Here is a 13,489-nt window from a genome sequence, read left to right as displayed (position 1 = left end):
GATTACTATTAATCGACAATATAAACATACAGATAACGATAAGGTTATCTGGTACTGACGGCAGCCAAAGAACCAAACAACACAAGTCTATAATCCGCTGTCACACCATCAAATAAAAGCTGAAATACACAAGGACAAAAACAGTTCGGCTGAAATTTGAACGGAAATAAAATAATTTATGGCGGCACAGTGGCGAGGTGGTTAGAACTGATGCCTCACGGTGAGAAGGTCCCGGGTTCAAATCCATGGGCCTTTCTGTGTAGAGTTTGCATGTTCTCCCTGTGTCTGCGTGGGTTCTCTCCGGGTTCTCCGGCTTCCTCCCACAGTCCAAAGACATGCTAGTTAGGTTAATTGGTGATTCTGAATTAGCCGTAGATGTGAGTGTGAATGGTTGTCTGTCTCTCTGTGTTAGCCCTGAGATAGACTGGAGACCTGTCCCGATGACAGCTGGGATAGGCTCCAGCAGACCCCGCAACCCTTCACGGGAACAAGCGGCTACAGAAGATGAATGAATGAATAAAATACTTTAAAAATCCATTTGGATAATCTGAAAAAAGCTAGAGATATGTGTTTTTTCAGTCCAATAAACAAGATGAACACGAAGCACAAACGGTACATTGATCGCCGACAGTGTATATAGTATATTATATACACTATCGGCGTATATATGATAGAATATTAATTGCACGAAACGTATGCCGTTCACAGAACGTACAATATAACAAAGCTTTCCATTAAAAAACATACCCCCACTTGCCACTTCATTAGGTACACTAATACTATTGAAAACAAATGCATTCTAATAATATGACAGTCCTGTAGTTTCACATAACTGAGAGAGCTGTTGATTTAACTTTTATTTAGGAAGCTGGTGGTTTGTAGCGCTGTTTAATTGTATCACGCTGTACCGACGCATGTTTCTATTATTTTGACAACATCATTTTAGTCAGTGGGCTAGGCTAAATAATAAAAATGCGTTTAGTTCCATCCAGTACAGCCAAATTACCACTTTTTGGACACGGTTTCAACATCAACTGAACATTAGGACAGCCATGACGGAGGACTAAGTGCAGGACTGTTTGATGGTACTTCTATGTAAGAAAATGGAACATCATAAGGCTATATATCCAGTTTAGTTTTACAGGTATATAGCATTTTGAATCCAGAAATCAACCTTTGCTTTGATAGTAGATAATATTAGAAGATACACCGCGCTTCTTTACGGTCATTTAACCTGTTTTAACTATGCACACATTAGTGTACATTAGTGTCTGCTGGGATAGTCTCCAGGCCCCATGACCGTCTACAGGATTATACATTATGGATGGATGCATTAGCAGCACATATGCACATATAAATTAGGACAATGGCCTAAAAGTCACTTGCTCGACCACTTTTATCCCAACAATGACTATTGCAGTTTAATTTTGCACGGAGAATTGCAGCTCCTAGATGGTGAATCCTAATTAATCTGGTGAGCATTTCGACAAGCACCATTATCAGGGGTCAGCTAACATGTTAAAACCCCAAATGAACGAGGCGGAGTCTGATTAAGAAGAGGACGTTGCAGCCTGGATTGTCGGTGCATCACAATTACCACCAAACTGTACACAGCAACAGGAAAAGGCCTCAGAAATCAAGCAACATGTGGCAAAAACAGGAAAGGTGCGTCAGCGGACACCAACTGAAGAATTGCATCAGGATGTATCCTGGCCAAAAACAGTGTGTCCTCAAAATGGGACATTTCAAAGCTTCGACGTTTGAAATGTAACAGAGTCTTTACCGTCTATTAATAATAAAACAGTAGAACAGTGACTCAGCCGTCATTAGGATAAAAGGAGCATTGTACCATTTAGAGCTGCGAACAATTAGCGGCTGTTTCTTCTGGGAAAAAATCTTCCATTGGCCACGAAGAGATGCAGCTCACATTTCAGCCAACGCCGACGGCTGTTTGTTTTGTTAAATGTAAATAGAGAATTACATCAGCCCGACGCATAACCCTGGATATAGACGCGAAATTGCAACACCTCCTCACACAGCCAGCCGTCACCACGAGCACATGACGGCAAAGCACTGGACACGGTGTTCTGAGGGGAATAAATCATCGATTGAATATGTGCTGCCGTTGCCGAGAGCCTGGCCGCCTTGTGTCTGTTTAATTTGTCCTTCTGTCTTTGGGTTTCCCTGTCACAGCCATCAGCTAATACGCTCTAGTTTCTGAGCTGTCCTCGAGTGTCAGTCTCTCCATCCTTGATACGGTTAAATACATCTGTCTATATGTCTGTGTTTGTCCAACTAATCTGTCTATCTGTCTACGTGTCTATCTCTATCTATCTAGACTATCTGTCTGTCCGTCTCTTGGCCTGATATCCTCCATACTGTGTTTCTAGTAGCAGCATTAGTCTATCAGTCTGCCTGCCTGTGCCTTTTACTGCTCCATCAACCCTATGTATGTATAACAGCTCCTGTACTGACAGTAATTATAACCCAGCTTGACTTCATTCACACGTTTCAGTCCAAAAAATACATCCACGGATAAAAAACAATGAAAAATAAGCAGTTTCTTACGTTGCCTTCCCGTCGACCATGCAACTTTTGCCCCATTTCACTACTTACAAAGCCCAAAATTAAATAAAATCGCCTACCTCTGTATTACACAACCACTTTTCAACATATTGGACACTTCCTTGCAGAATTCAAGGGCAGTAGACCACATTTATTTAAAATAATGTGACGTAGAAACGTTCGAGACGTCTCACACTGACCCAGAGGACAATATAAGCGCTCAAGGCTTGTTAATTGTTCACTCTTTTGTGGATAATTTTGGATATTTGTTGCCAAATCGGGCATTTTTGTGCACTGTGACTTCATTGAATCCAACCTAATAAATTCGGAGTGTTGTCGTTGGCGTTTTACAGGTGAATATTTGTAATTTCTACCTAAATTTCCTCTTGTATACACCTCTTGCAGATAATCTTTAATAACTCTTTCCCCTGGTTTAAGATGTGCAGGCAACATCCAGCTCTTGCCTGTGGTATTTGTTGCCTTGCCTCATCTCTAAACACTCGAACCAGACGTCAGGAGGCCTCAGGAGCGACAAACAATTTTTCCACAAGAGGGCAGCGGTCGTTCTGTGCACGTTATGCAAATGGCTTGTACACCACAGGAGGGTCTGGTCATGTGCAGTTAAGAACCTCAAGAGGATTGAGGATTTCCTCCTTTCACCTTTTTTTTTTTTTTTTTTTTTTTGGCCTCCTGTATCTGTTCCTTTAAAACAGTAGCTTTAAATACACCGAAACAAATGATGCACAGAGATAGGAATTGTGGGTATGGTATTATCTATTTATAAATCACACAAAGGAGACTATTTTAAAAGACCGTTTAATATTCGAGGGCCGCTGAAGTTAAAGTCAAGCAGAAACTGGCAACCACCCCCCCTCCCTTCCTCCCTCCCACCCCCACCCATGGGACTTTACACCCCCCCCCCCCCCCAGCTCTCAGAAATAGCATGCAAATGTCAATACATGACATTTCTTAATGCGTCCTCAACAAGCGAAACAAAGAATAGTGCCCAAAATTCACACTTCAGCCACTCATGTTCGCATCTGTGCACGAGTCCGGCGCGAGAGCTGCCTTCCCCCAATCTGATTAGAACGCGAGATGAGAGAGTTAACGCCGCTTGCCGGGCTATAATTGGCGGTGAGCGAGGCTACTGAAGCTGTACGAAGCAAGCATGAGGTGTTTTATCTCTGTTGTGAAGGCACAAGTCAAGAAAGGCCACTAGAAGTGCAGCGCAGGTGGATTTAAACTCTAAGTTCACCTTTAGACTCCATCATTTTTGCACTGCGTGAGAATTAAAAGCACCCAACCACCACGTGTGAATTCTCTATTCAAACACCTTAAAGGCGAGTTCTTCTCAAAAACTATTTAAAACCTGCATATTTACATTTTGTCTTGCTGGCCGCGCTCGTGCATGCGCATGGAGCCCAAACGCTGTGTGCATTAGAAAACCTTGCTGCCACCATAGTCAGAAGTGAGAGCTAGAGATGTCCTGTGTGAAAACAGGAAGGAATCCCTGACCAATCGACTCTCCAAGGGCGGCACCATCACTTCCTGATTCCTAATTCCCCATTCTTGCACCCGTGGCGGACTGCAAAGGCGATGCAAGCTAACAAAGACAACAAAAAATACCCAATGGTGCATTTAGTAGCTGGACAACACGAAAGATTTGTAACACAAATAGTTTTAGGTATGGCTGCGGTATGAGTATCTCAACACTCATCTTGATTCTTTGCGTTAGACTATCGGGCCCTCAAGCATTGTGACCTTACACGACTTCCAGGTAGTGCAGAGTGTGTGTATACAATATGTGTTTTGGCTGTTGCAGCGGCAAGGCCGAAAATCAGGCAGGAAGGGCGTGTGTGTTGAGTGGTTTCCTCTCTCGTAGGTTGGCTGATCAGAACGAGCTTAGGGTGTGAGGGCGTGTTCTCACAGGGTTTTTGTGGTAGCAGTTGCGCTACCAGTTGTCTATTCAACAACACTGACGCTGTGGCGTTGTGAGAAGAAAAAAAAAAGCAGAGAGAGGTAGAGGTAGAGAGAGAGAGAGAGAAACTTCTTGTGCACTGCCGGCTGAGAGCTGTTGAGCCTGCACTCGCCTTCCTGTGGCCCCGGCTTGAGAACCTCTTTCTGATTGCAGCTTGTCCATGTGACTCGGTTTCCGTTGCCTGCCTTCTTCCGTGAATAGTAAAAAAAAAAGAAAAAAAGAAGAGGCATCAGTGCTTCAGCCAGAGGAGAGGAAAGCAGCTGAACTTCACACACACACAGAGTACGCACTCTGCAACGGCAAGTCAACCAGCGATATGGTCAGGGGATCAACCGTCAGTGGCTTGGGAAATCCACACCTAACCACCAGCGTAAGTTAACGCACTGTGCACTAGTTTGGTAGAGCGGCAACGCAAGAGGCACTCAGCTAAAAGGAGCAAACTGCACTGCACCGACTAAATTAAGAATGCTGAAGTTGAACGCGTTCGGCCGTTGGGTGCGTTTGAGCGAGACACTGTGCTGTGATCGCCTCTCGCTTTGAGCACGCCGTGGATCCTGCCACAGTTTTGCTTCTTGCAAAACCAAATGTCAGCGTAAAGGTTCACAGCACTCAGGTATCTAGTGGTTTATATATCTGTGCAGTCCATCCGCAATATGAGCGTGCCTTAAATTGCTCCAGGTTGTTATGCTGTGAGTGTACAATGCATGTTTTTATCCAGAAAGTGGCTGCATCATGTCTAGTGGGTATTCTGCAAAAAATAATAATAATAATTTTATCGCACCGGTCAACTCTTTCACAGAACACAGTTTAGAAATTGTGTATTGTACGTGATAATGTAGTTACTTATTGTGAGTTGTGCAAGGATACACCGTTTGAAAATAAGGTGCAAGTGAAATATCAAAACTGAAAACAAAGAAAGATGAAAATGTGGAAGAAAAGGTCGATATGTGTTCAGGATTCCTCCCACAAAACACGTCTGTGTCGAAATACATACGCCGTCAATGCACGCAAGCCAAACGGGAACACAAGGCCTCGGCGTTCAGTGTGTGTCACGCGGTGGGGTTGGAGTGAAATTTGGGAAATTTTGTGAGCAAAACGCAAATCTGCTGTCTCAGGATAAAAATGTCATTAAGAAAGCGGCTGAGACGGGATCCGAGTCTACGTGATCGATGTTGAGACACAGCGCGGACGTGAACAATGTGGGGTGATGTTGTAATTGTCAGGGCTACGTGGAGGCTTTAAACATGAGTAAATCGAAAGAGTGAGACGTAAAAATAAACTTGACTCACAGGATGAGTGACTTTAAAACGAGCTGGACACTGAAGCCCACGGCTGTTAAAATTAAATGTCCACGTCTCTGGTGAACCTTCACACTAATAACGGCACACTGACGCATAGCTGCTGTCTCCTCATCTAAGAATTCATTCAGCTTTCCGTGCACGGACACATATTTCCACTTTAAAGACGTGGTTCTCATTTTTTCATAACTGCATGATACCAGCCTGCTGAGCACTTCAAATCATGATGGTCTCCACTCCAACAAGAGTGGAGCCAGTGCAGGTTCCCATGAGTACATTCATCTAATACGAGCACATCGCTCCGTTTACCAGGCAACTACACTTTTTAATCATACAGAGCCTCATCGCTTTCTATTTGTGTCCTCTTTTCAACAGTAAGGATGATAAAATGTCAATCCACGGGCTCACTCCCATCCTGCTCTGCTTGTTGCCCGTGTGGAGAATCCTTACGCCAGTCTCAAGTCATCCACAACGCGGCCCGTGCTTGGTGGTAAGATGTCTGGGTGTTTTATTTATTTTTTTAGGCCCTAACATGAACTGATAAGTCTGAGAAGCACAGGTGGAAGTGTACAATGCATATAGTGTGAAAGAATGTGTACGTTTTTTACGTAATGTTAAATATCCCTATGGAAGATAAACTTTTTTAGCTCTCGACACACTGCATTCAGTGTGAATCAGACGTTCTGTACACAGTCTTATTTTAAGAGGATATTTTGTTTTGATGCAGGGTGATGAATTCGTCAAGTACTGTGTGAAAGTTTCAAGTCTCCCGAGAATATGAGATTTCTATCTCAGAGGACTTTCAGTTTAAGCAAATGTTCAAAAGATAGGTATTTATGAAAATCATCAAAGTGTTAGTCACTTTATCACTTTCCGAGGACAAACCGAATGCTGGGATCCTTCAAGAATATGCAAATCCATTTAGTCACATGTGAGATGTTGGACCTCGTGGACTATAGTAGTGTTAGTACAATTTGTTAATGACTTACTCACTTTCTAACAAGCCAAGAAGTGTTTAAATGTTTAAAAACACCTAATTCATTAAGCTAAAAAACCTTACTAAAAGCTGTAGTTAAATCCCTACTGTAGGGCATTAAGCGTGAATTTAGATTATGATAAAAAATAAAACAATTAAGCCTTCATTTACACCTTTTCGGATATGATATTTCTAGCTTATTCCATAAATACGTTGCTGCTTCTAACTCCTACACCTACCGTGTGGTGAATACTAACAAGTGCGTGAGAAACTCTTTTTGAGATGTCCCATGAGCTAAAGTGCAGTGCAAGTGGAAAATTTGCTGGTATTGCTTAGACGTGTTGAAATTTTGGTTATTTATGGTGAGGTCAACGAGGCTACAAGCCAACAGCTAACAGAGAACTTCTCCGTGAGACTGTAGAGAGCAGAGCAGAGCTTTGAGCTTTGAGCTAAGGGCTAACGGCAGAAGGCCCGAAATGGTCGCAGTGGCAATGCTAACATGCTAATGAATAGCAGGCAATTTTTCTAAATGACGTTTCCAAACAACACGCAAAGTGATTCAAGTATCTGGAAAGCATTTAGTTTTGCAGGTACTTACACAAACACCAAAAGATGTTGCCTAATAGTGAGAAAAGCATCAATTTGTGCTAGTGCCAAAGATGAAGTCAGGGGGTTTACCAAAGTAATTTCAATTCATTCTCTAGAGACTGTCTGGGGTATTGGTGTTGATGACGTATTTCAGACCGACCTCACCACCCGTGAAGCCGACCTGCTAGCACACTTAAAAACTAGAAACCTGAACGTCCGGTGGGCATAAACAACCCTTATCAAAAGGAACCTGACTGATAATGTGCAAATGTACAAAGGAGACATTTAAGGCATGTGATTTTGGTTAAAAAATGTGACTGAATGTGAATAAAAATGGCCATTTAGTTCAAATCAAGCACAAAACTTAAAAATAACTGCTTTCATATCCCCCGCAGATACAAAGAACGGCTATCTGCAACGATGCCAAGCTCTCGTCCATCCCCGCGAGTCTGCCGGACAACATCGAGGAACTTCAGCTCAACCACAATCACATCCAAACACTACAGGACACCTCTCTTCTTCGTTACCCCTCACTAAAGGCACTAGGCTTAGCTTGTAATAAATTGGAGAAAATAGAATTAAACACTTTCCAGGACTCAAAACTCTTAGAAAACCTCAATCTAGCAAATAACTATCTTAATATTAGTTACCAAGAAAGCAGCCTTGCATTAAAAAAGTTACCTAGTCTTAGAGCTCTAGATCTTTCGGAGAATATGCTTGACGAGGAAATGGTTGCCACCCTTCTTCAAAATTTAACATCCCTGGAGTACCTCAATCTTTCCGGAAACCTCTTGCGGAGGCTGGACGAGACCTCATTCAGCGACCTCCACCACCTCAAAGAACTGGACCTGCAGAGAAACATAATGTTCGAGATCGACGGCGCCTTCGACAGCAACCCCAAGCTCCAGCGGCTCAACTTGGCTTTCAACTACCTGCCCTGCCTGACCGACTTCCACATGGCCCAGCTGGTGGTCCTCAACGCCAGCCACAACATGATCGAGTGGTTCATCTCAAGGCAGGACCTCAACGACACTTTCCAGCTAGAGACGCTCGATCTTTCGGACAACAGGCTCCTCTTCTTTCCCTTCTTGCCCAGTCAGAGTCATTTAAGGAACCTCTACTTGTCTCACAACACGGTCAGATTCTACGAGCATCTGGCCGACGATGACATATTCCCGAACTCAAGTGCAACGGTTGAGTTCTACAACATAAATAAGTATGTGAAAAACGTGACTGCTGAGTTGTGGGACGACGGCCTTCACGGTGACGTCTCCTCTGTGGAGATTTTAGATCTGAAAGGAAACCAGGTGAAGTACTTCCCACAGGGGTTCGTCCAGAAAATGCCTTCTCTCTCCAGACTTCAAATGTGCACAAACTGCCTAGAAACTTTAAATCTAACGAGAGAGCAGTTCTCTGACAGCTTGTATGAGCTAGACGTCAGCAACAACAGACTGAGCCAGGTTACAGCAGACGAAGGTACGCTGTCCACACTCGGCAATTTGACATACTTGAACCTGAGCCTGAATGCTCTAGAGTGGCTACCAGGGGGACTGTTTTCCTCACTGCCGAGCATCCGGTCAGTGGATCTCAGCTACAACAACATAGACATTTGCATTTCTGAGGAAGCTGAGATCAGGACACACAATATATCAGACTGTGTAGATTGGAAAAACCTTGCATCCCTGAGGCAACTTTACCTCAAGGGATGCAACCTTGAAAGTATTCCAGTCTCTGCATTCACAGGGTTGTCGCTGACTCATCTGGAACTTTCCGATAATCCCGGACTCATCGCCCACAGATCAATACAAAGTCTCAGCAAAACATTACAGCATCTAGGTTTAGGAAACACTCTCATACAAGACTTTGACTTCTCCCATTTCCATAGTTTGAAGTTTTTAAACATTTCAAGGAACTTTCTCGCCCGTGTGCCCCCTTCACTTCTACATGTTGACCTGAAAGTCCTCGACCTGAGGGACAACAGACTGTCCACTATTCCCTCGGGCGAGGCGAATGCATTAGCCTCAAAACTTCAAACTGTTTTCCTCGCTGGAAATCCGTTCAACTGCTGCCAGACAGAGTGGTTCAGGACGTTCCAAACAACAGAGACGCTCAACATGGTCGGACGATCAGACATCATATGCGAGGACTTCGAAACGACACGCAGGATGGAGGAGCCGCAGCCGTTTTCGTGCGACGAAGACGGAGAATCTATATTCTGGTACATCCTGCTCATATTACCCATCTGTCTGTCTTTTGTGGGAGTTTCTATCATCGTTTTTCTCACCTTCAAGCCCAAAATGCTACAAAAATCGATAAAAAAGAAGTATTTGAAACCTACATCCTATTGATACTTTATAAATCCTAAACAAAACTAACTTCTGTACAGTATGTTATTGAGAAATATTGGAAATAAACTCAATGGATTTCAAGTGTCTATGATAGTGATTAAATAAACAAGGAGGTAAACTGCTTTGCACGCTGCCTGTGTATCGTTCAGTGAAGTGCGGTTTCAAAACCAGGCCCTAATCCTGATACCCTGATGTAAAAATGTGGCCGCGTTCTTGTGGGACTTGGTGTGTGCGCGAGTGCGAGTGTGGGTGTGTGTGTATGTGTGCGTTCCTGTGTGTGTGTGTTGAGATATGCAGAAGTAGTGTGATGCAAGCTGTAGCTATAAGCAGCAGAGGAAACATGAAATTTCCTGTTTTGCTAAGATGTGCAGCAACTGCCCAGTTCTGTATCTCACAGAGGAGGGTTTTGAGGTTTCCTTCCCATCAGTGACACTGAGATGTATCATTCTCACGAAATTCCAGCGTGCTGCTGCTTAAGAGGGTCGATTCTGTGTTGATCAACTGTGGTATCATCAATGCAATAAATTTAAGAACATGTGCAATCATAATAAACACTGCATGCACAGATAACGGACGGCAGTGCATTGCTCTGCCTTTGTGTGTCGAGTGTGCAGTTGCTCAGGAGTTGGGAGGCAGGTAGATCAGTGTGTAGCTATACCGAGTGCAAGAGGCCTAACCAGAAAGTAACCAAAATACCACTGTGGTGATGCTCAGGGTCATGGTGGTTGGAACATAAAAAGAGAAACCAGAGAGCGACGCCTAGTTAAAGCCGTGAACCATCATTATTTTTCTTCTTTTCTGCAAAAACTGCAAAACACCTCAACGCTGCTCACCTGCCTGGCAAGCAGGATTTGTTTTTTGAATTAAATAAAAGAAAAAGGTTAAAAGTTAGGAATTGAGGTCAACTCAGGTCAGTGGGTTTTTTGGTTTGCGTATCAGTAAGATGTTAATAAGAAGTGTGAATAATGACACATCCTGGACTTTTGGACCGGCGTCTTGAGATTAGTCTTACGAGAAACAAAACTGCTTGCTTTAGCGGTGTGAAATAAGGTGGTGGGTTTCTATCAGGAAATTGGCAGAGGGGTTAACGTCTTTTTCTGTAGATTAGAAGTGGAAATATAAAGAGCTTGTTCAGGCCTGATAAAATAGTCAGAGCCTGATGGCATTAGGAAAGGAACTTGTTGCCAAAAGCAAACGCATTTGCGGAAGGTACTTTGCCACTGGTCACTGTGTGTTGACCAAGAGCAATTTTGATTACTCAGCGATATTAAAATGGAAGTAGAAACACAGCAAGGGGGTAGAAGGCATTCACAAAAAAAAAATATATATATATATACCATAATAACATAGTGGGAACGTTAACGTGGTGTGTGAATGCCCTAGATTGATCTCAGACCACATATATGAAGTCGAGTTAGCAACATGTACATATTGTACTGCAAACCCACCTCGCACATCTCAATTCGTATTCGCAAAAGAGCCCAGCTGTGGTTATGGGGTCCGTACTCGAGGTAAGTTACCAAACACACACCACAGAGGCAAGCAAGTGTGGCTGAGCGAAAAAGATCTGTGTGCATGTTTATGTGTGTTTATTTTTCTTTCACATAGCGGCCACAGTTTCTCACAGATAGATGCGAATGCAAAAGAAGAAGTGAAATTAGACCTGGAGTGGTCAAATATGATTCATTTGACTTGTATTCTGACAGCAGGCGTGTACTGTGGTACAACTGATGATTATCCAGATGAAGTGTACCTGGACAAGTCATACCAGAAGTGGTTAGGGTTTCGTGTACCGAACATGTGAAGGTGAATGTCTGCAACTAACAAGATTCACACAGTTCTGCTGTTTTATCTGCAGTGTTTAAGTGAGTGATAAACTGTGAACTATTTTATATCACCTCGGGTGAACAGGTGTAGTGAGGTTTGAAGAAAACGTATGCAAGTGGAGGTTAAACCCATGTGGCTGTGCAGGAAATAAGGGACAGGATGACTACGAGTGTACGAGGCTAGCAGTGTTGTGAGGCTATATATAGGTGCAGGAGTGCTTTGAATGAAATGCTAACACGCTCACAGTTGAGCATGCTGAACAGGGTGATGTGTATGCACATGTTATGCCCCCCCACCCCATCACTTTTTTGCTAGCATGCTAACGTTTGAAAGCATTTGGTTGAGCCTTTGTGGACCACGAATGTTTGTTTGTTTTAATCTGTCTCGTGGTTACAGACTTACTGGACTGATTTATTAAAAACTTTGACTTGCTGGTGACTATGAGATCAGTAGGAATCAGCTTCTAAAGAAACACGAATGCCGGTGCTAAATCTAATGTCTTATAATGGTATTTTGCAAGTAAGTGGTCTTCAGCCAAAAAGAAAATGGAAAAACTGACTCACTAGAGGAAACTTTTAACCACTTTTGTCCTCAGGTGGTCTTGAACATGAATTTCTGCGGCAAATTCCACTGTAGCTTACAAGATAGTTGCTAAAATATTCCACTCAATGCCACAAATGTCAGCCTCGCGCTAGTATACAAATCAAGCAATCACTAAGTTAAGTAAAGTTAAGTCTCTGTGGACTAAGAATGCACTTTGTACCTCATTTTGTTCCAATATGTCTTTATTTTCATCTTTATCATCAGTGATGATATTAGCATGCTAACACCTCTGTGATGATTCACAGAGGTGTTAGCATGCTAACATTCGCTACAAGTGCTGCTGAGGTGGACAATAATGCCATTTTTAAAGAAACTGGTCATCAACAAAGGAAACTGGAAAAACTGCCTGATAAGAGGAAACTTTTCAAAATTACCACAATTATCACGGTTTATCCTCGGGTGGTCATGAATGTCTGTACCAAATTCCACTGTAGTTTATGAGATAGTTGCTAAGATATTACACTCAATGCCACAAATATCAGCCTCGCACTAGTGAACAAATTAAGCAATCATCAAGTTTTAATTTTCAAGGTTCAGTCTCTGTGGACTAAGAATGTACTTTTGTACTCTGATGTGTTCCAATCCATCTTTGTTTCTTATTTTCTCATCGTAGTTGTGTTAGCATGCTAACATTTACTACTAGTCCCTCTGAGGTTATTAAGAACGGCATTTTGAAAGTAACCGGTCATCGGCAAAATTAAAAAAGAGTGATTTACCAGAGGAAACATTTCAGAATAACAGTTTATCCTCAGGTGGACATGAATGTTTCACTCTAGTTTATAATAAGTTTCAAGGTTCAGCATCTGTGGACTGAGAATGTACGTTTGTAGTTTGTTTTGTTCCAACATGTCTTTGTTTTCGTTTTAACCATCATAGTGTTAGCATGCTAACATTTGCTACAACTACATTTGCTACAAGTCTTAATAATTGGTCATTAACCAAAAAAAACTAAAACAAAAAACAAAAAACAAATGGGGAAAAACTAGTTCGCTAGAGGAAACAATTGTCGGAGTTTATCCTCAGATGGACATGAATGCTTGTGCCAAATTACACTGTAATACATCAGATAGTTGCTAAAATATTCCACTCAGTGTCACAAATGTCAGTCTCCCACTGGTATACAAATCAAGCAATCACTAAGTTAAGTAAGGTTCAACCTCTGTGGACTATGAATGTACGTTTGTACTTCGTTTTGTTCCAACATGTCTTTGTTTTCATTTTAACCATCATAGTGTTAGCATGCTAACATTTGCTACAGCTACATTTGCTACAAGTCTTAATAATTGGTCATTAACCAAAAAAAAAA

At 42.5% G+C, this 13,489-nt stretch overlaps 1 protein-coding gene across 1 annotated transcript; it reads left to right on the top strand.

The window, feature by feature from the left end:
* The first annotated feature begins 4,264 nt into the window (after positions 1 to 4,264).
* Positions 4,265 to 9,876, top strand: nrros (negative regulator of reactive oxygen species). The gene is made up of 3 exons (XM_084565657.1): positions 4,265 to 4,913; positions 6,217 to 6,331; positions 7,801 to 9,876. The coding sequence occupies exons 2-3, from the start codon at positions 6,230 to 6,232 to the stop codon at positions 9,751 to 9,753; spliced, it is 2,055 nt and encodes a 684-aa protein (XP_084421783.1). The 5' UTR covers positions 4,265 to 4,913; positions 6,217 to 6,229; the 3' UTR covers positions 9,754 to 9,876.
* The last annotated feature ends 3,613 nt before the right edge of the window (positions 9,877 to 13,489 follow it).

Source organism: Chelon labrosus, assembly GCF_963514085.1.
Source record: "Chelon labrosus genome assembly, chromosome: 18".
Classification (NCBI taxonomy): Eukaryota; Metazoa; Chordata; class Actinopteri; order Mugiliformes; family Mugilidae; genus Chelon; species Chelon labrosus.
This window is presented reverse-complemented; position numbering and strand designations above follow the sequence as displayed.